The following is a 23,012-nucleotide window of genomic DNA, read 5'->3' on the forward strand; positions in this document are numbered from 1 at the left end:
GCAGACTGGAGGCTCCCTCCATTATATATCAAAGTCAGCATTGTATACATAGTATATACTGGAAGTTTCAGCATACTTTAGCGGAGAGGTACCCACTTGAGTAGATAAAGAGCATATGCTGATGTAATGAGAAATTCTTACACTTTTATCAAATAAAACTATCAATCTTCATGGAACACCAACAGATGTACTACACATAAATTAAAGGCTATGTTTTCAATGAGTGAGGTAAATGTCCAAGACACTAGCAAGTTGCTAAACTGATAAGACAATGTGTGTCAGGATCGGTCTGATTCTGTTTGACAGTGACTGATTGATCATTTGTAAGTTGACTGAGCAGTAATTAATCAGTGTATCACATTGAAATGTTAGGAAAAAATCTTATTACAAAGTAGATCAAATCAGCTCAATCCATCAAAGTCAAGCGGGAATGGATGTGGTTAAAATGTGTGTTGAAGAGACATCCAGAGCTAGATACATAATTGATGCCTACACACTTAAATTATGCGTATGGCAATTCCGGCACATCAATTGAATGAGCGTGCAGTGAGCATGTGCACACCTCATATTTCTTTCACTGCATGTTCTCACAGTTTTCCAAAGGGATCCAAGTAACACTGAGGTTAAAGAACAAAATTCCCAAAGATACATAATTCAACATACACTTTTTCTGTTAACAGATAGCTTTAGACACAAATCTGGAAGCCCAACTGGGAAACCTTTAGTGCTAATAAATGAAGCTCAGGGTAAAACAGGACATTTTATAAATGTGTATACCGGTAGGCCTACATGGATATTTAAATCCTGATAAAAATAAATACATTTGTGTATTTCTGGTTTTGCAAGTACCCAGTTTTAGACATGCATCTACTGTTTTTTAGACTCACATGCTATCCAAAAAAGTCTGCACTGAGTTGGAGGTAAAGTCGGTTTTCACCTGCTGAACTCCTATGATAAGCTGCTTCATGTTGTTTTGTTCACTCTGTGTATTTGAAACTGGGGTACTGCAAAACTTACCATCTCCACCAGACAAAATCTAAAATGGTTTAATAGAAGAGTCTAATTTATCACAACACACAGCACCAAAATAACTAAAAAATTGCAGATGTTTTTTTTTGAAGGAGTAAGTGGTGAATGACAACAAGACTTATCGTTTCTTTCTGAATACAAAAAAGCAGTGATCTAATGTGAACTGTCTAATGGAGGCTGTGTTGGCTGAGGCATGACTGAGCATCTCTGAAACGCTTCTGTCTGCATGTTTCTCTCCGCTTCTGTTCCTCTCATCCTGTGTCTGAGTGAGGATAAATTAGCAAAAGGAATTCAGAGAGAGGCTTCTTAGAGGAGGGTTTAAAAAAACCTTTGATCAGGACCCATGCCAGTAATCTGACAAATCCATAAGGGGGGCAACTCAAATCATGTTCTTTTGTAAGAGGCTATATATTGCTTTGCCAAGTCACTGTGGCCCGATTTTAATGAATGTGTGTTTATACCATCCAGTCCTGAATATTATAAACACATCTCAATTATTAGGAATTGTAATAAACTACATACCCTCCTGTCATTTGTTCAAATGTTATAGGCTAGATTAGGTTTTAAATTGGTTTTCTCAATATGTAGATGTTTCTTTGCATGTGTACAGTGTGTGTATAGGTGCCATCCTGTGGAATGAGTAAGACAACCACTTCTACAGCATGTCTAACACACTCAGCATTAATGCTCCAATATGGACAGAAAAGAGCACAAAGGGGACAACGCTAACTCATATTAGACAACAGAACACTTCAGTGTGATATAATAATGAAAAAGAGCTTCAATTTCATTAAGCCCTCCACTGTGTTCACTTCCACAAACGATCTAAAAGCCTTGCAGAGAGGAAGGATTATAGAGCTGTCATAATACTTCTCCCTCTCAAATCACATGGGAAAATGAGAAGGGATGAATGATTTTGCAGGTAAGTACAATGAAACAAAGATAGAAGAGGTGATAAATAAGCCCAATTAAACCAAGAATTTTGGTGCAGACTGGACACGTGTTCAAAAGCCCATGCAGGTGTTTATGGCATTTTCAAAACCAGAAGAAAAATAAGCAGCTCTTAATGGTGAAGGAGCATTTCATATACAGAACTCTGGTAAACTCCTTTTTCCTATTGTCAGTGATTTAACCAGATAAAAGCAGACAGTGCAGGCAAAATCACAAATAGTTTGGTCAACATAGAGTCAACTGGAGTCAGACTGCAGCAATGATGAGTGTTTTTAAGGTCAGCATACGCTTTCCATCAGGTACTGCATGTTTGCACACACATAATCACATACCACACACAGAGAGATAATATCTAAGGTCAGCTGTGGCCATTACCTCTGCAAGGTGAGTTGAGGAATCATTGCCACAGCAACAAAAGTTTCCCATGCGACCTTATCAAGCCATGTCCTCTTGCTATCCTTTTCCCTCCCTTTTGCTTTTCATGGCCAGTTATTTTGCCCTTTCTACCCCGGCCCGAAAAGTTCACCGCACACCTCATCTCTCTGAATAGTATCTAGATAAAAGATATCCTTAGTTAGTTTTCAACAATAAAAGAGCTGTGCCACACCCCACTGAGTGTGTGAATGTGTGTAGGAGAGAGAGAGAGAGAGAGAGAGAGAGAGAGAGAGAGAGAGAGAGAGAATATCAAACAGATAAAATATACATCTTTCATTTGTAATACCTAATACTTTCAGACATCATAAAATTACCATGGCTGCTCAACCCCCTCATACTTAGTGCTCCATCTGTATCTCTCACACACACACACACACACACACTCTCCTTCAATGTCTCACATACACACAAACCAGCGCCGTAACGTAACCGTGCGGGGCCCCCCCGCGGCCGTCCGCCGCGGATGACGGCGGCGATGGCGGGGGGTGGGGGGGGGGTTTCGGGGGGCGGCGGCGGCGAGGCGATGGCCGCGATGACGGGGGGGGGGGGGGGGGTGGGGGGTTGACGGCGGCGACAACACAGCAGAACAGTCCTGCCTAGGAGCTGTCCATGGTTACGTAACCCAAAGTCTCTTGAAACATCAAACAAAGAGGAGAACTATGGACTGTGGAAGTTTGAATGGCCAAAATACAGAAGTTATCATGACGTGAACCATATGTTGCGGTGTAAAAAAAAAAAAAAAGGCCGTTGATTCGGTGGAAACCCGGCTTAACGGGCGGGGGCGGGGCCCCCACGGCATGCGGGGCCCCCCCGCCTCGCGGGGGCTGCGGGGGTATACTTTACGGCCCAGACACAAACACAGTCACAAACAAGTGTTTTTAACCTCCCAAAAGATGCTTTGTCTCTTCAGCACGTTCTCCCACTATCCAACACCTCCCACAATCTTCACTGCTTAAACAAACTCTACATGATACTCAGGGCAGTTTCCAAGCTACCGTTGCTACGGATGTCAGTCAACACCCTGCACACACATATACACACTCACAAGATCGCTGCCATCAAATAACCAGCTTATTTATACTACTGGTATGCCACTGAAACATTTCTTAAGAAGATTAAAATGTTGAGGACTTAGCTGCGTTGGCATGCCAGCAGCCCAACCTCCGGTTTGCTATGAGTCAGCCCCACCAGCATGTTAACAGAAAGTGAAATGAAAGTCTCAGACGTGGTATGACAGTAATTAAGACAGACCAATTATTGGGTTGCATTAGGGCTGGGTAAAAATATCGATTCAGCAATGCATTGCAATTCTTTTCTCTGCAATTCAATATCGATTCAGCAATCTTCTGAATCGATTCAAGCCCCTGGCCAGTGGGGGCGCTGCGAGCAACACCCTAGTGTGATTCGCACTGTACGGACGGGGGCCGCACTAGACCAAACCATAACAATATGGGAGTGAGTAGTAGCAGCAGCGGGGATCGATCGTCGGGGGAGGGACGCACCGCGCCGTGCCGTATTAACTTTCGCTTTCAACACGCGCTGCTGTTATGCATGCGTGCTTCTCTGTGGTGTGTATGTGTGTGAGAGGATGCGGCCATCGTCCGACGGGGGGGAGCGGCGGCGGCGGCGAATATCGCTACTTTTTTTTTTTTTAAGACGTTAGTTTAGGCGGCAGCTCTTTGTTGTTAAGGCGGCCGCCTTAACAGGAAAGCGCTGCGGGAAACCCTGAACTTATCTGACAGCTGCTCTCACTTCTTCCTCTGCTCCTCCTCACTCACTCACCTACACACAGACAGGACTCTGTCTTCCTCACACTCACCCCAGCCCCTCAGTTTCTCATCCCACCTGCCCGTACCATACACATTGACAGTCAGTCAGAAATCACAGAACTTAAACATCATAACAAGAACATTACTGCGGGGTCGCTACAATATTTTCAGTTGTGCAGTCAACTATTATTAATAATATTGTTTTGTATTGTTTTATTACTCAAAATGTTATGAGTTATTTTCCAAGAGGAAAGTATCACATAGCCTAATTTAAATTTAGCTGCACTGTAGTTCAGTGTTAAAGCAGTGTCATATTTTGTTATGCTATGAGTTATACTATGGCTGTTCATAAGGCATGAAACTAAACAAATAATTATTAAAAAAAAAAAAATCTGGTACTCTTATTTGTGTATTTCTGCTTGATACTGAATCGATATCGAAGCATTTCAATCAATATCGAATCGAATCGATATCGAATCGAATCGTGACCTAATGAATCGAAATCGAATCGAATCGTGAGATTCTCAACAATACCCAGCCCTAGGTTGCATCAGACCAAGTCTCAAATTTAAAAAAAGAAAATTGACTTTTTGGTCATCTCTGTTTTTGTTTTGGTGCTAGTACTCCCTGGTACTCCTCTGTACTCTCCAGGGCAATGATGGAGATTGATGTCTTCACATTTCACACATCCATCTGTCTGCCACCTACTACTCTTCTCCAGATGGCACTTATTTTTTCCCCACTTGTGTGAAATTCATAATAATGGTTATTATTTACTACAAAGCAGTGGCTCTTATCCATGCAAACTGCATGCATGTTATACATAGTATAATATAAATAATAATAATAAAAAAAATAATATGAATGACTTTCCCTGGGGATTAAAGTAATTTGTGTCATATCATATCATAGCGTATTGTATAATATGATAATTAATTCAAGGTATCTGGCAATACTAAGTCCGGTCTGAGACTGTGTGAGAGCTCAAGTTTTGATTAATAGGTATCTCACACATACAGTATAAGATAACACATATAGCAGAACGAGTTACCTCTTGGTTGCAAACAATTAGGTTGATCATCTGAAAATATTCATGATGTATAAATTAAAGCCTCAGTACTAGTATTGGGGCTAAACCGTGACATCCAGCGTTCAGATTCTAGATTGCAGCGCTCACTCGCTCACCCCTCCCGTCGGGAAAGTGACGGTGGCCGCCGAGGACAAACACGTTCGCAAACTAACCCCTAACAATATTTTTGACCAATTACTGTCGTTTTTTTTAATCATTAATAACACACGTGCAGACTTCCACACTTGTGCCTTCAGTCATATAGGATGTGCCAGTTACGCAGTGCGGTCCCACGAAGGAAGATCAGAGGACAAACATACTTGGACATAGATACGGTATGATCAGCTGTAACGACGACGCTGCTAAAAAAAAAAAACTAAAAAAAACGTAGGTTGCTGTGCTCTCCAGCCGGTTCAGCTGCAGCTCCACAGCTGTCAGAGGAACCTCTGCTGTCCCCCTCTCTTCAGCCTGGGGCCTCATTTATCAAACAGGGTGTAAAAGTGCTACTAAAGTACGACAAAATGCCAAAAATGGCGTACACCCAAAATATTTACACCCTTTTCAGATCTATCAAACTGTGCGTACGCACAACTGCCTGCAATTTCCATTGATAAATCACACCGGACCCAAGAAAAGTGCGCATGTGAACACGCCTCATATCCCGCCCGCTAAACGGCCCAACACAACCATATATGGTCAATGCAAATCAGCACGTGCATATTAAGTAGCCATGTGCACTCTGGAAACGTGTGGAATGACGTCAGTGGAAGACGGTGAAGACAACGGACGGACGGAGAGCGGAGAAAGAAGCGGAATTTCTCTGAAAGCGAGATACAATCAGTCAGAAAAATCATATTGCATTGAAAGGCTACAATAAAAACAAAAAACTAAAATCTAAATGAAACAGAGCAGAAAGAAGAAGAATTTTAGATTATGTCACAAATAATTTAAAGCAGGTTTTCCACTACCAGTTACTATTAGGCTACTTTGAAACATTCTAAAACATTGAAGTCCACCTGTTGGGACTCAGCCCAGTCAAAATGGAGTACAAGACTGCATGGCTCCTTTGTCTCCCAAACAAAGGAAACCCTCTGAACTCAGCCTCCCAGCATCCTTCACCTCTTCACACCTAGGTGTGAAACCTCCACTACTGACCCACCATTGGTCAGGTATGGCCCCAGGACCGGTGAGGTCACAGGCCATATAAAAGGAGAAGTGCCCTTCTCTTCTCTCTCTCTTCGCTCTCTTCTCAGTGGTTCTCAGAAGGAGCTGCCGCTCCTCTGAGTTCCCTCGCTCTTCGCCCTCTTCTTCACCTCAACAGGAGCTGCCGCTCCTCTCAGCTCCTCACCTGGAGCTACTGCTATAGCTCTCCAATCTCCATGAGGCCTGCACAAGGCAGACGCCTCTACTGGTAGCGCCGCGAGCGCCTACCAACGGATTAAAGAAAAGGAACCAGCTAGCACGACGCAAGCTCTGCTAGTTGAGCTACGGAGCCACAAAACAAAGCAAGCAACCAAGGACTCTCCTCAACGGAACTCAAACTACACAGCGGCTGTAGTTCACTGGACAAAGACACAATCACTGGACTTAACTTCCACAACAGGACCAGCAAAACCTGCAACCGCAGGAATCCCCACCAGCACCGGGAACTTCTCACCCTCACGTGACTTGGTAACGTAACTGGGCCTAGTTAGAATTACCTTGCACCTTGACTAAGCATAGAGTACTCCAACCATGCCAATTTATTATGTATTGACTGAAATCAGTTTAAATACTTGAGCTTTGTTGTTGTTGCTTTGTTGTTGTCAGCTATAGCCTCATATTTAGTTAACCTATGTTTAAAATGCAACTTGAGCGTTGAACAAAGGACACACTTTTGTTCACCTCCCCCACATCACATGTGGTTGGTCTTAGAGGCCATCTTGGAGGCCATTTGGTTGTAATTACCTTTGTCTCAGGACAGAGCAACCATCCTCCATCTTTCCCATTGTCTGAGATCACACTTCACACCTCACAGACACATGGTCACCGACACATAGCCATACACTCTCACCAACACACACACACACACACACACACACACACACACACACACACACATGTACATAGTGTATGTAGCTTGTCTTAGTTTCATGTTTTGTTATTCCATTTTCTAGATGTGTCCAATAAACTTCCTTGAAACTTTACTCGTCTGTTAATGTTGTACAATAGTGAGTATGCCAACCTCTACGCAGTAGAACTTCTAAATCCTTCAACTTTGCAGCTATTGATAATGTTATTTTGTTAATAATTATTAACTTAATCATTAAACAAGGTTCTATATTAATAGTTAGCACACCCTTATGAGACTGACTTTGGTACATTGGCTGTCTGGTGCCCCGAGGTGGATTTAATAAAATTAAATCCCATTAATAATTTTTATAGTAATTATAACTTTACTTATAGTTGGTATAACCCCAACATAAATGGTACTTCCGTTGTGAGGCATCATAATTCTTAACACCTTTTCTTATAAGTTGTGCTAGAGCACAACATAAATGGTGCCCCCTTTGTGAGGCATCTAAATAATCTTAATAACCTTATCCCATAAGTTGTGCTAGAGCACAACACACCAGTCTGTGACTTTTCCTAAAATGATGTTGGGCAGCACCCCCTTTTGTTAAATACAATAAATATTATTCACACAAAAAATATCGATCATGTTTTCTCATTTTTACTTGTAACCACCACCTTAGATCATTGGACGACCAGAGAATTCACCGATTTGCGCCGACATTATTGGGCTTGCTGCGCTGTGTGTGTGTCCAGTCTGGCTACTTCACACACGCACGTCGCAGAAATTATTTTCCAGACTGGTTGTGGAAGAGGTGTAGCCTACATGAAGGAGAAAAATATCAATATGATATCAAAAGAAAACGAAATTTGTTTTATAAAGCCAGTATTTAGGAGCAAACTAGTGTAAATGCACAGGGGAAAAATCAGAGTCGTCATGCTTTTCATGTAAGGTGCTGACGTCAGCACGTGTGCGGCCCCTGGTGTTTGGCTGCACTTTGTATAAAAACAGCTCAACATTGTAAGATGTAGCCTAGCTGCTAATGCAGACACTCAATAGTGCGTCTGAGCCAGGTTTGTCCACTTTCGCATACCGTATAAGATGGCGATGCAACATGACAGCCTCCGGTGGGTGCACCTATCACCTATGTATTTGTGAACAACTTATTCTGAGCTACGAGACAGCTTTCATTTGTATGTGGTTGTGATTAGACTTCGGTAAATACGTATTTATGAAAGCAATATTTGATTTTTGCTAATAAAAAGCCAAAAAAGCTACATACTGTCCCTTTAAGAAATGGGAGGTACCAATTTATCAAGTCTTCAAGCTATCCACTCGTGGAATTAACATTATTGATTGACATGAAATGCTCTTGAACATTTGTGCACTGCTTCTCTTTGCCAAAAAAGAGGGAGGCAGAGTAAAGCAAAGCTCTGTATTCTGCCAACATGGATGGGAAAATCCAGTCTCTCACACCATTGTGCCAAAAAAAAGAAAATAAATCACATTCATACACACTAATATATTTACTGGCATAGTGAGGGGAGCAGCACTGTAAGCAAAAGGGAAAAACACAGAGTGGAGTACAGTAAACAAAGAATCAGAAAATGATAACATTTATCCATGAGTGTCATGGCATGCTATGCAGATGGCATCTTACATGAGTATCACACACTTTGGTCCACAATGCCGATCACAGTAGCTGATCAATTAGGGCATCCCTATCAGACTTGCTGGAATGGGCTTTTGCAAGCTCGGGACATCTCTAGATGACATCCATTATCATGAAGTCACAATCATGAGATGACAATAATATCTTTTCTATAATGTTAATATGTACAGAATTGTTTAAATATGATGGTCATACACCATACATTTACTCGTAGTAACTGTGGCAACACTGCAGAATTTTCAGTTTGTATTCTCTTAGTAAGTCTTACACAGAGAGATCTCACACCCAGACCTAATATTGTATCAAAATTCCCTTGATTATTATATTTTGGCAGATGGATACCTAGATTAACTCTGTAGTCGGCAGATCTCTGATCTTAATAGAGACTGAGCTGCACCCCATCTTACACAATCTGCTTTGTGTCTTGAAAAACATCTGTCAAACTGTGAGAGTGAAAGCAAACAGACAGGCAAAACAAGTGAGATGGTAGGGATAGCAGTGTGCATTGGTAATCCAATATGTTGGGGACACTTGGTTTAACACTGCCTTGCAGTGGCCAGCCACATCACCCATATATGACCTTGCCTTGCCTTGCCTTGCCTTGCCTTGCTAGCTATTATATAAACTAGCTATTAAACTAGCTATTATTAGTCTCTCAATATAAAGCTTGACTCTCACAGAATTTCATGTTAATTTTAATGGCCTTATTTAATGGGTTAATGATCTCTAATAGTATTAACAACAGAAGCCACAAGGGGGCCATATAAGCCCTGTCAGCATAGCAGCATTGTTGTTAAATAGCTTTCTGCAAATATCTTTGTACGACATTCACAGTTTGGCGCTTTACTTTCAAGAATTGATGGGTTACCATTAGATTCTACAAATCTTGGATAGACAGTTGCTGAAAAATAAACTATAAACACACAAGGGCACTTGGCTTTGTTGCAAAATTGAAAAATATGAATTAAACTAGTTTGCATATAGCACCACACAGCACAAAGAACAGAGCTGCTGGAGAAAGCCCTAACCTCACCAAGATGTTGGTTCAGTTACATTTAAAGTGGGTCATATATTCACCTATTTTATCCTCACATCACATTGACTTTGCAAAGGAACTACACTGTCATATTCTGCTGCTTCTGCTTCTGCTGCTGATCATTTGTAACTCTAGTCTACACAATGAGGCGGCTAGGATAGGTGCTACAGGACCACACTTTGGAGCAGGTAAGAGACAGAGCATATTTCACATGAAACTGGATAAAAAACACAGATGCAGCCAAATATTTACTTCTGTTTATATTTGGTTTGGCAGTAAAGAGAAAAACAGTATTTGGAGCATCTATACTGGTTGGGAAAGCACTCCAATAACCAATAAAATAGTAATAATAGATGTAAAATTCAATAAATAAATTCAATGAGATAAGAGAACTGCATCTTATGTAAAACAATACTATCCAAATCAGACCATACAGTATGGGTGGAGGCCATGGTATACATTCAACATATCAACATTACATATTGACACATAATTATTATTGTATACTCCTAATTTTATATTTAAAAAAATATTGGCAAGATTGTGAATCTAACTGTAACTGTAACTATGACATCCTTTATTTCTGACGTAGAAATGTTTATTCTGACTTTTCCAAGCAGAAAGTGTCCCTTTTATAGCACTGAGGAATGAGATGGTAATAAACATGTCAGCAGGGGCAGCTCGAGCCAACATTTTCTGGCCAATACAGTTTAAAAAGCAATTCTTTCACACATAAAGGCACCGTGGAGTATCTCACAGCCTCACTTGTTGCACACTCATGTTTCACCCTGCTGGTTCACTCATTTCCTGTATCTATCACATCAGCTACTGTAACTGAGCCACAAAAATAAATGGAAGCAAATGGCTTTTTGTGAAAAAACAAAACAAAACAAAACAACTATTCTGTGCAATAATCATCTCTATACTCTCATTTATAACAAATGAGTTGGCTCAGGTCAACATTACGCTGGGCAATAGTTTGATAATGATATATTCATCAACATGTGATGATCAACATGAACGGGTCGATAAAAAGTTTGATAGAAAAGACCTGTGAACAAGCGTTTCCCTTCCTGTTTCATAAGCCAACAGTATCATGTTGCTTGATACTGAAGTTGTTACTTCTTTACAGCCAATCAAAAGCCAATCCAGGCATGTTCTGTCACCTTGCTCCTGCCCCCTGCCCTGCTAGCTCAACATAACATAGCAACATTCATGATTTCACCCAGAAGCCTGCACTCACTCAGTCAATACTGTAAACTCGTATGTGGTGACTGGCGGGCGGTGTTTAAAAATCAGCACGGCTAAAGATGTCAGAGGGACAGCAGCGCCATTTGGTTTTTCTTAATATAATAAGAACGGGCAATTGCAAAAAAAAACTCAGTGGTATCCTTAAAGCGGCAGCTCTATCGTACACAACAACTATGACGACGACAACAACAACAACAACAACATCATCCTTGTACAAGTGAGTGATCGTTCGTCATTCTACCAACATGTGTCAGTTAATTCACAAAAGCAAATAATATAATGAGTTATTGTTGGCTGGTGAGTTAGTTAGGCCAATGTAGGTCATCAAGCATAAAATGCTCCACACATATTTAAAAGAAAATTATCGATATCGATCGAATCGATATACCTTTTTTTTTTAAATATCGCCCAGCCCTAGGATGTAGTGGAGTTGGTACAGCAACAGTGGCATAGCAGGTTTGGTATTACGTACAGTAAACAAACCAGTGTCAATTGGAAAAGGGATAATCATTGAGCAGATGTGCGTTACACGGATTAAAAGGCACAACGTAAAAGGAGTGACGATAAATAATGTGGTAACTTCTGGAGTAAACCTTGGTAAATTTATATTTTAGTGTTGACTTAATCTGAAAAAGAAAGAAGGCCAGGCCAGCCCACCTTCTGGTAAAGGACACAATGGTTCATTGCTAATAAATTGGAGAGCTGAGTGATAGAAAGTGTTGAAGATTGGAAATGGGAGCATAAATATCTCTTTCCTCTACATACTGGGAGGCAGGACCTGTTCTCATACCAAAAAACAAGCTGCACCCCTAATTCGTGAGTTAGGTTTTCTATTGTAGTTTTACAAGTACCTTTACCACTAATCCAGATGACTATAATAATGTGGAACTATAGTGCAGATAAGTCTCTGTATTTGTTAAAAAAAAAGAAAAACAATGCTTATCCATATTTAAATTGTGTTAATGGTTGAGGAGCGCATAGCGCTTTGTGTTTTATAAAAATCACACACACAAGAACAGGAACCTGAATTTCAACAAATGACAACAACACCTTCTCGGGACTGCACTACATAATATTTTGAAGAATCAAAGAAAATTGACAAATTTTGATGACAGATTCTCAATATTAGGGTTGCAAAATTCCGGGAATTTTCAAAGTTGGAAACTTTCCATGGGAATTAACGGGAATATATGGGAATTAATGGGAATAAATCAGAAATTTACAAAATTGAAGGTTGGCCCTTAACAGGGAACTTAAATATAGTTGGAGAATATTGTAGCATAATCTTGGCTAAAACAACCAGATTTATTGCAAGTGCACTTGAATATCTATGCTATTCCATGCACACAGCACACTGCTTACTGCAGGGCTATAGGCCACGCCCCCTACATGCACTGTGCAATCCTCCATCACATGCACAGATGATTTCTTGAACCCTGGACTCCTTTCATTTAAAGGGACAACGAGGAGTTTTTGAAAGTGAAGTGTTTTCACACTACATTTCCCATGAGCCTCCGCGCACAGTGAAATTCTTTGACCGGCGTAAGACGGACGAAAGCAAAACATTTGCCAAGAATATTTTCATTGATCAAGAATGAAAGTCGGAGGTTGGAAGACTATCAGATACCGTGAAAGTTCCAACCATAAACGGCGATTCGGTGACGTTATTCCCATCCGCGAAACCAAAACTAGGAAAGGCTGGGCAAGCCGACCACTAAATAATAACAACAAAATAACGATAAAGGCAAAACGATATATTTATCGAAAGTGGAGCCATTAACAAGTGGGTAATGTAGTTCATCCACATTAATATGAGGCTTTTTTATAACTAAATAAAAACTCCTCCTTGTCCCTTTAACATTTTGAATGGGGTTTCCAATTTGGAATATTTCCAAAATTCCCCAGCTTAACTTCCCATGGAAAGTTTCTGGAAAGTTTCCGGAAATTTACCGGAAATTTTCCGCCCCTTTGCAACCCTACTCAATATTGAACAAAGTTATTACAGGGATGACAATCACAATCACAGCCTTTTACAGTCGCCTCCATTGTTGGCTTTAAGGAACTCATGGCTACAACAATATAAACCAAAAGCTGTCTGTTCTCCAGAAGGTTGTAGACACAAGAAAAGCCCTGAAACAACCTGGATCAAAAGAGTCACTGAGCCTAAAATATCACTTCAAAAGGCAACGGATGAACCGGAAAAGAGGCTGTTTATGATAATACAAGGTGATGGATAGAGATTATTGGGTATGGTTCAGGATTGGAAAATTGGCAGAGACAGTGTAGTGTGTGTGCCTCAATAATACAGTGGGGCACAAAAAGCTTGCTGAAATTCCAGCACAGTCAATGCAAGGTACACTGAGTAATGGTCTGTCAAGTCAAACAGTCATTAGATAGCACTGCAATGATTAAATCAGGCTGCTGCCAATTTCCACCACTTGGTTATTACCATGCACCATTTTAGGGACATCCAGAGGACACTTGGCCTGCAAGAACACAATCGGCTGTCCAAACAGGGTACAGTAGAACCTAGTGTGCCAGATGCTGCAAAGGATGCTGGATCATACCCTTGCAATCTTCTCCTGCAAACATGATTTGAAGGTCCCCAGTTGACCATTGTGTCCAGTTTGGTGACAGCTCTCATTTCAAAAGAGGAAGTGATACAGGAGAGGAACCACAACAATTCATCAACATACTGCATTGTTCGCTTAGGATGCTACTTCAAGAAAATGAAAGTATCAGAATGTCCTGGCAAGTTGTGAAGAAGAGCTGTGGCACTGACATGTCTTTTAGATGATCTGAATAAGAATTCTGGATTTTGCCTAGAAAGGGGATGTAAAAGGTGCTACATACAGTGTAAAGCCCATTCAAAAAGTGCATGCTACTAGAGAGGGAGCCAGTGATAAATAGCGGGCTGTGGCAGAACGGACCCATTAAAAGGACAGAACCTCCATAAGGGAACAGAGAGAATATTCTGTCGTAGCAGTATTGATGAGTTGGTCAGTGAACCGCTACAAATCCACACGGGTCAGCTGGTGGCCTTTGCCTGCCTGAGATGAGTTACATCTGAACCTGAAGGACCTGGTTATCAACGGGCATGACTTGAGTGGTGGAGACTGAATGAAGGGCACTTCTGGCAACTTGCCAAACAAGGAGTTTCTTTGCTCATAACCTTCATCTGTTCCATCCATGTGAGTACATGTTAAGTCTCTGCAATTTATGAGGAACAGAAACCTCTCACTAGAGAGCACGCTGAGAAACTACTGTTTTCTGAACCACAATCTGCTGCTTGCTGAATTGGGACTACTCATTGAGACTCAACCTTCAGCACAGATACAAGTTTTACTAGTTTTATTAGTTTTTATGACCTCATAAAACTTTGAGGAGATTTTTTGTTTATTAAGAATTACAGTTGACGTTATCAGAAATTGTGCTGGGAGCTCCCACTGTACTTTCTTTTTACAGCAAATATGACCCAACAACCCGACAGTTTCCAAGCACCCAACAGGGCTCTCACTCTAGTTTGAGCCCTGTTAAACAAATCCTTGTGATATCAATTGTCACTCGTTTTTTTTTTTTTTTTTTTTTTTTTTTGTTTTGCTGTTTCACATCTGTCCTCAGCTTTTTTGTTCTCTGACAATTGCCACAACACAAACGGAAAATCAAAAAGGATAACAATGACAAAAAAAATCACTAAATAGCTAAACTAAAGCTGAACCTACTTTATAGGGCTTGAAAGGGTGACGTCACGGGGTGGGGAAACCGCAATGCATTGTGGGCTTTGCGGGCATTTCAAAACCGGTTGTAGTGGAGTGTCTTCGGTAGAGTATCCTCGGTAGAGAGTTTTCAGTAGTGTTTTTCTTTTTTGTTCCGGTGAGATGGTGCAGACTTGTTGTGTGATTAGCTGCCACAATCGTTTGCATGATCACAACGGCAAAAAGCTCGATGGGCTGAGATTTTTTTCCGTTTCCTGCTTGGAAACATGCCAAGGACCTCGGGTCTCAGAGCTGACCGGAGCTGACCAAGAGGCGCTGAATGGCTTGGATAGCTGCCGTCAAAACGACCAAACCTACTTTCTCCTCCATCACACGACTCATGTTGGTGCACTCACAACATTTTCACACCGGTTATTTATAATAAAAACTTGTTATGTTGTTTAATACGCAGCAATTAGTGTCCTTTCTCTTTCACTCTGTGCTGCGGTATACCGTGAATTCCCATGGCAACGTAAACATTGCCCACAATGCATCACGGAATCACATGACCTTTCGAGCCCTATAGCAATGTTTTTTAGAATTAAGATATGTTGAAAAGTAATGATTTTACCAAGCAGCAAAAGAGCCAATGCCAGATTTCCTATCTCACAGAGAACACTTTTAAGTGAGAGTCACTGATCTGTTAAAAAAAAGCATCCCTCTGAAAACACAAATCACCGAGCCATGCACTGTTTCCATAGGAACCCAAAAAAACTCTGCTCTTTTCCGACCTCTGCCTCATAAAGTCACATCACACTTGAGTTCATTGTAATGAGAATCCAACACAATTATTCACACATTTTCAGTTTTGCTTCCCTTGGGTACAGAAAATCCCAAACGACAAATTCAATTTTCAACAAAAGTGAACCTGTTCTTTTTCTTTCAGTGAAGAATTTTAAAAAACATTGTATTTAATGTCCTTGGTACATAAGCATGCTTATATTTATTGTGACAAGAGATTAGAGGTTAATTGGAGCGATTATTATGTTTGCATTGCACTCTATAAAATGTAGGGATATGGGGAGACATTGTTTAAGAGTAATGTCTTTAACATTTTTCTGATACAGTGTATTTGTTATTCATTTGGAGCCACATCCCCTTGTCAAATGCAAATGCTTAGTGGCTTTCATCAGCTAGTCTAAAATTGTGCCTGCTGTCTCGTAACAAGCATGCAGTGTACAGTGGGTCTTCAAAGATGCACTCTGAGTGCAGTCAGGATCGATAAACAATGAGCAAGGGATGCACATGATTAACAGTTAACCATTAAGAACTTTCACCGATTAACACCTTAGTTAATTTTCTTTCTTTTTTTAAAAGTATTTTTGGGGCTTTTTCGCCTTTAATGGACAGGAGAGTTGAGAGAGAGACAGGAATTGGAAGGCAGAGAGGGGGGGGCGGATGACACGCGGTATAGGGCCGCTCGACGCGTGATTCGAACCGAGGCTGCCTGCAGTGAGGACTATAGCCTCAACACATGGGGTGCACTACCAACTGAGCTAACACCGCCCCATTAATTTTCTTTTTTTAACTAGCTACTTATGTCATCAACTCCTGAGGGCGTTGTCAACACGTGCAAACTTCCACTTGCACCTTCAGCCATAATTCGCAGCAAAAGTTTGAAAGAAGGTCAGACGACAAACTTACATGGACATCTGTGCATCATCTGTGAGGATGGCGGCGCTGTGCTCTCCAGCCAGCTCACCTGCAGCTTGCACAGACGAGCTGTCAGAGAAGCGCTCTGCTATTCCTCTCTCTTTAGCCTGGTGTTTGGCTGCATTTTGTATTAAAAAAAAAGAGTTCAACGTTGGAAGATCTAACCGCCATCTGAGTGGTGATCAGCTGAGCCAGAGCACAATGGATCTGGCGCTGCACAGCTGTAGCAGCATGTGTGTATGTCACTTATAACATCGGCAAGAAAAATCTCATGGTTAACCAGCGTCAGTTAGCCTATCGGTCAGGAAAAATTTGCGCGCGCTGGCACACACATGCACTTTTTACACACACAGGGACATGGACAGGTCGCGTTGTGACTGTAATAAACATATGCGCTAAATCGTGCTAATTTGTTCAAATTGCTATCCGCCGCCCATCAGACCATCCGACCGTGGGATCCGAGTATCCGAGTAGTGAAATGGCACTCAGATACCACCCAAGCCGAGCGAGTACTCAAGATATCGGTTGCAGCCCTACAGTACAGATTCTTTCCTAGAAGAAACACTACCTCTATATAGCATCACTACCAGGGAACTTATTAACGCTGTTGCATTGTTTTCACATTTATGATGTATGACATGTATACATGATTTATCATGTTTGTCATACATGACAAACATGATAAATCATTACAAAAATACTCTATACAGTACATGTATAGCTACTTTAACAATAATATAACACATGATAAGGAACATAGTAACTGATGCCAAGATAACTGTTCAAATGTTAACAGGACAGAAAAGTGTTTAAATGGATGCATGAATTCAATGCAAAAGGAATCATGTTTAGTCACAACATCGTTGTTTTGTGTCTTCCAATGTTATTGACACTGACACTATTGGGACATATTTTACTAGGATACAGCCCAAGCCTGCCTTTACAAACATGTTAAGCTTTTGAACATTTTTGCTTTCTGTACAGTATGTTGTGTGCCTATCATGCATGTTACTGTGCCTGGATAGAGTTTTTTTCAGAACAACACTTTGCACGTTTATTTTGTGAGGCAGGTGCATAAAAGCAGGATGAATGGATTGGAAGTAGTGATTAAAATATCCTGCACACTAACTTCATAGCTAAACCTTTTAGGTCTAGCACCAAGTAAGGAGACAGGAAAGACATGCTCTGGGGCAAGGGTGATCACAGTGGACAAAATGTCTGTTATCAACACTATTGTGATCCAACTGTGACATGAGATGAAGCTTATTACAAACAAAAGCCTTAGGTGATGGTTTGAGCTTCAATGCTTTGACACTATACCATCCTATCTCAAACTGCCTCATGTCATACGTACTGTGCCACACACATTGAAATACACGCGCCATCAAGCACACAAACACCACACACAATTTAAGCCTGAGAAACATTTTTGTCTCACTGTAAAAAGGGACAGGGAATTTTCCATCTGCACTAAGCAGAAGGACTCTATGATCACAGATGGCTTCATGAAGTACAGGGCATTCACATGGCAATCAATAAGAAAGCAAAGTGGGACAAAAGCCTGTGATCAACCACTCAGTCTCGACAGACTTGCACATTTGAAGAAAAGTACAGCAGTAGGAGTGCAAAGATGAGTTACTGTATGGCTATACTGATTCAAAACCATAGTGCGTTCAAAAATATTAAATAATTATTTGTATGAAGTCCCTCCCTGGATTGACAAGTTTGATTCTATATATATATATAAATAATATTAATTAGTAACTGTTATTTTGGTGTGTCCCAGTTTCTGGACTGCAGTATTGTGAATACTGGCTCGCTAAGCTTACCAAGAAGTTAATTAATTCATATCAATGGTTCAACCTGTTGACTGCTGTAAAGTCGGGTATTTCAACATAACTCTATTCATGGATACCAGTGACATCACCTCGATGAGACAGCCATGTGTCCATATATTTGACAGTTGTCCTTAAATGACAGCATGCAAACCGCAGGATGGAAATTACAGTTCTTGACAAATGACAGGGTTTCATACATCCTGAGGGGTTCACTTCTCCGTAACAACAGACTAACTCTAGCTACATTATCCTGTTTATTACATTGCTTACGAGTGAAATAATTCGTACTGTGGTGTGCTTATGAAATTATGAAATTATGTACTTGAATGTGTGATGTGTGAAGTACAGTTACTGCCATAGGCTATTTTTATATTTTCTATCCTTTAAATGTTTATTTATTGTGTTATGTGTTCTGATGTTGTGAGACATGTCTATGGTGGTGAAACCAAAGAGGAATTTCCACTCTGTGGATAATAAAGTTTTCGTATTCGTATTCGTAATTAGAGACGTAATGTTGATAAAAATCTGAAACTTCTTCGCTGTTTTGCTCACCGGTCGTGTGCATTTGTTTTCAACAAAGCCTTTGATAATTAATCAGTAGATTGATGGATTATCATACATGTTACGATGTGCGTATTTGTGTAGTCTTATCAGTCCCTCCAGGATTTCGCTGGCTTTTTTTGTGATTGTTGCGGCCTAAAATGCCTGCAATGGTCTGTTATACAGAAATAACAGATAAACAGATCAAATGCAAAATCAGAGTGTAAAGAATCAGAATGTAACCAGCATACAGCATTCAATAGAGCCGTGTAATAAAAAAAGTTAATCCACTCTTTTTGTGACATTTGTTGTCACAGCCCATAGCGCGACTGCTGTGTGACGTCACATGATATCTATGAATAGGGGCAGGAGATGGACTGTGCCTACTGTGACCAATCAGTCTACTGTGAAAAAGCTATCATCACTGTGACAACTGACAATTTGTAAGCATGTGTACTTATGGTCCATTGTAAAAAAAAAACATAAGTGACTGACACTTCCCTGAATCAGCTGGCTCTGATGCCCCTGCAGCACAGAATGCATGTCTCCTACCAGACTAAACCTAACCTGTGAGTGTGCATATTACAGTCATTTTATTTCTGAATTTTATCAAGCTGCATTTAGAATATTTAATTAAAAAATATAAATAATTATCAATTATCAATTATTTATTCATCTTTCTTGCAGATAACTAAACAAAGTCAGATTTTTCAGGGAGGAACAGCATCATATCCCAACGGTAACATAGAGACTTCCACAGTGGATTTAAAGTGACTAACTTAAATCCACTGTGCTGAATTTTCTTGAAGCTCTTCTCCCTCACTGCATCTGTCTTAGCCTCTAATTCTCCTTGTCTTTCACCCATTTCTGCACTATCACTAAGTGCTGGATACTCAAAGTACTTGTGGAATAATTCTCCATTTCTCAATCTCTCCCCTAATTTCCACCTTTCACGCTCAGTCTCAGTAATTCAGTCAGTGACACAGACACAGACACAGACACACACACAGACACACACACACACACACACACACACACACACACATTAGAAATGACTAATGATTCAAAGTGTCTAATGATTTGAGACAAGTAGTTGTGTTGTGGTAGTATCACTCTGTGTTTCATATCCAAGCAACACAAATCTCAGAGGACTAAGCCTAGCTCCTCTTTCTGCACACAGTCACACACACAAACACAAACACAGCTAGCGACTTAGACGGGAACATACACACATTTTGATCCAGATTCAAAACAAATAGTTATATCTTTGTCCCGAATCACATGTGCGACAAAACAGACAGCACACTCCCTTACTCTAAGTACTGCCATATAAAAAAACAAAAAAACAATTCCTCTGAGATTTTATATCAAAAGTTAGGTCTTAGATTAGGGGTTAGATGAACATTCAAGACATTAATATCGAAAATGCAACGATATAATAAACACTCACGCTGGTCCTCAGTACGTAGCAAGTACAAGAACACACACACATTTATTGTTAAAGCAGAGCCGCGGTAGAATGTTTGATTTGTAATTTATTTATTGATGAGTTTATGTTAATGTTGATGACTGGCAGTGAGTTCTTATCAATAAAACTGCACTTTCCACATTTGATGTTTTTATTTTTCTGAAAAATGCTTGGCTTTCACCGAACCCGTAGTCATATTGTATCATATCGATATCGGGATATCTGGCATGAATATCAAGATATGAAATTTCGTTCAACGTATCAAAAGTGTGTGCGCAATACAAAATAGTAATGGTTACTGGGGCACAACTGAAAAAACAGAAATGGATCTCGTATCACCAATCATGCATATCTCTGTCTCCCACACATCTCCCAGCTCTGATATCTCTGCCAAATATCACCCCAGAGATTGGCTAAGTGTGATAGTCGATGAGCATCAGCTAGCAGTCAGCTTCAGTTATTCTGACCTTGATCCATAAACATCAGTGAAGTTCTACATTTCAAAAATAGAGTGGATGAGACCACAGAGCCTCCTAATACAGATCCCACAGAACTTTTTCCCTGTTGCCTTGCGGGTGTTGCCAAGAGACAGACTACAAGCACCTAGCACCTTGAAGCTGGGGAAGGTGCAGAAAACATATTGAAAGTGCAGTGTTTACTTTCTAATCTTTTACTCATCCACAAACCACTACAACTACAGATGTGGTTTTTTCCCCCCTGTGCATATAAGTTGAAGTCACTCCTGAAAGCCTCTCAGCTGTTAATTTCTCTGTTTTGAGTTAATGTAATTTTATTCCCCGGAGGAATTATCAGGAGGAACATTTTTTTGACTATAATATTCCTCAACAGTTTTGTATTTCCTGATATTTGCAGCAACCTTGTTACACAGGATTTCACACTGCGATGTTGCCAGGCACTTGATGCCAGTCAAACCAGCTTGCACAAGCAAACACATGCCCTCTTTTACTTGAAGCGCAAGTTTACTAAATACTGTACTGAGACACCAGAATTTTAGCTGTTTTCTCCCCATCTATGAGAAACTGACAATGTTCATTACTCTTCTCTGATTCATACACCAGACAAGTAATTTCATAGGTTCACCGTTTCATCCTACAGCTGTGCCTTCTATTTCTGTTAAATATCCACTGGGTTCTGAGTGTCTTTGGCACACTGCTCTATTGGTCATTTTTCTCATTAAATACGGGGAGAACAGACACCATAATCTCCAGTAGTTACAGGTAATGTGTTGTGGTGAGCACTGTACTTTTCATTATCTGGAAAGGTTAGAATTAGTATCTGTGGTAACTTACAATATAATACTTACTTGTAATTAAGTAAGTATATAAAGTGTATAAAACACACCCATATATTAAATAACATTCTGTTCTGGCAACAGTACCTGGTTTCCAGGGTGATGGGAGACCGTGTAAAGCTATAACCAACTACACAGAGGTAAAAATGGCATATGATATTTCAATTCTTAGTTAAGTTAGTCTTCCAAATTCTTCTACCTCATGTACCCTATAATCCCTCACTGCTGCTTAACTCCCTCCCAGGAAAGGAGCCATCTTGGTAGCAGCATTTCCTGCCCCATTTCCCTCCCAGCACCCAGGTCATTGATTAATCTTTGGGGGAACATGTAGAGGGGGCCTGTGTATCCTCGAAACATCTTACCGGTGGCTGCTGAGAGTTGAGCACCCCCCTCTTGGTGGACCCCCCTCTGGAGCTGAGCCTCTTCCACGACTCTGAGAAACGCCCCCTGGTGGTGGGACGCCCTGGCCCAGATGTCCCGGACGCAACAGATGAATCATCGCGGGTGGAGAATGGCCGCTCCCTTCGTAACTCCCTCCGCTCAGCCCACTTCTTCTTGGAAGCCATTGGTGTTAAAAATTCAGTCGAGGAGATGTGAGAAGTAGGACAGCCACGCTGAGTCAAGGAGGCTGTTCTTTAATCAAACTACTGCCACAGGTGGCATCCTCAGTTTACTCTTAACTCTTCTGCCAACTGAATGAGCCTTTCCACTCAGTCTCTGTGTCTCTCCTCTTTCTTCAAGTCTTCTTTTTCACTTAACGTGACTCCCAGTTTCATTTAGTTTTCCTCACTCCTGAGCTGTTGATCAAAAGGAGTGGGACAGCTGCTCTTCACCTGCTTGGCTGCACTCCTGTGCTCCTCTTTTCTTCCCTGTAGCCTTCCTCTGAGAGGGATGAGAGTCAGAGAGGAGAGGTGGTGAAGCAGAAGGTGCTGTCTGCACCCTGTTGCATGTGCTGTTGCTGTGGCTCGGCCGTTGATGCTGTTTTCCCTACTCACAGGGGGAGAGGGAGAGAGAGGAGAGAGAGAGAGAGAGAGAGAGAGAGAGAGAAACAGGGAAACAAGGCGAGGGAAAGAAAGAGAAAGAGAGAGAGAGGGAGGGAGGGAGAGAGGGAGGCAGGGAGGAGGGGGTTGGAGGGTACGTTATTCAGATCCGGGTGAAAAGGGTTTCGGGATAGAGGTAAA

The 23,012-nt window shown here is 41.0% G+C and overlaps 1 protein-coding gene across 6 annotated transcripts in view; it reads right to left on the bottom strand.

The window, feature by feature from the left end:
* The window catches only part of trpm3 (transient receptor potential cation channel, subfamily M, member 3), a 138,466-nt gene extending 115,855 nt beyond the window's left edge, over positions 1–22,611 (bottom strand). For all 6 annotated transcript variants that reach the window (XM_085787141.1, XM_085787138.1, XM_085787140.1 and 3 more), the window contains exon 1: positions 22,194–22,611. In XM_085787141.1, coding sequence (XP_085643267.1) covers positions 22,194–22,397 — 204 coding nt within the window. In that variant the 5' untranslated portion in view covers positions 22,398–22,611. The remainder of the gene's footprint in view (positions 1–22,193) is intronic.
* Positions 22,612–23,012: the final 401 nt, after the last annotated feature.

This window comes from Trachurus japonicus, chromosome 9 (genome assembly GCF_045865225.1).
Source record: "Trachurus japonicus isolate A0001 chromosome 9, Traja_1.0".
Classification (NCBI taxonomy): Eukaryota; Metazoa; Chordata; class Actinopteri; order Carangiformes; family Carangidae; genus Trachurus; species Trachurus japonicus.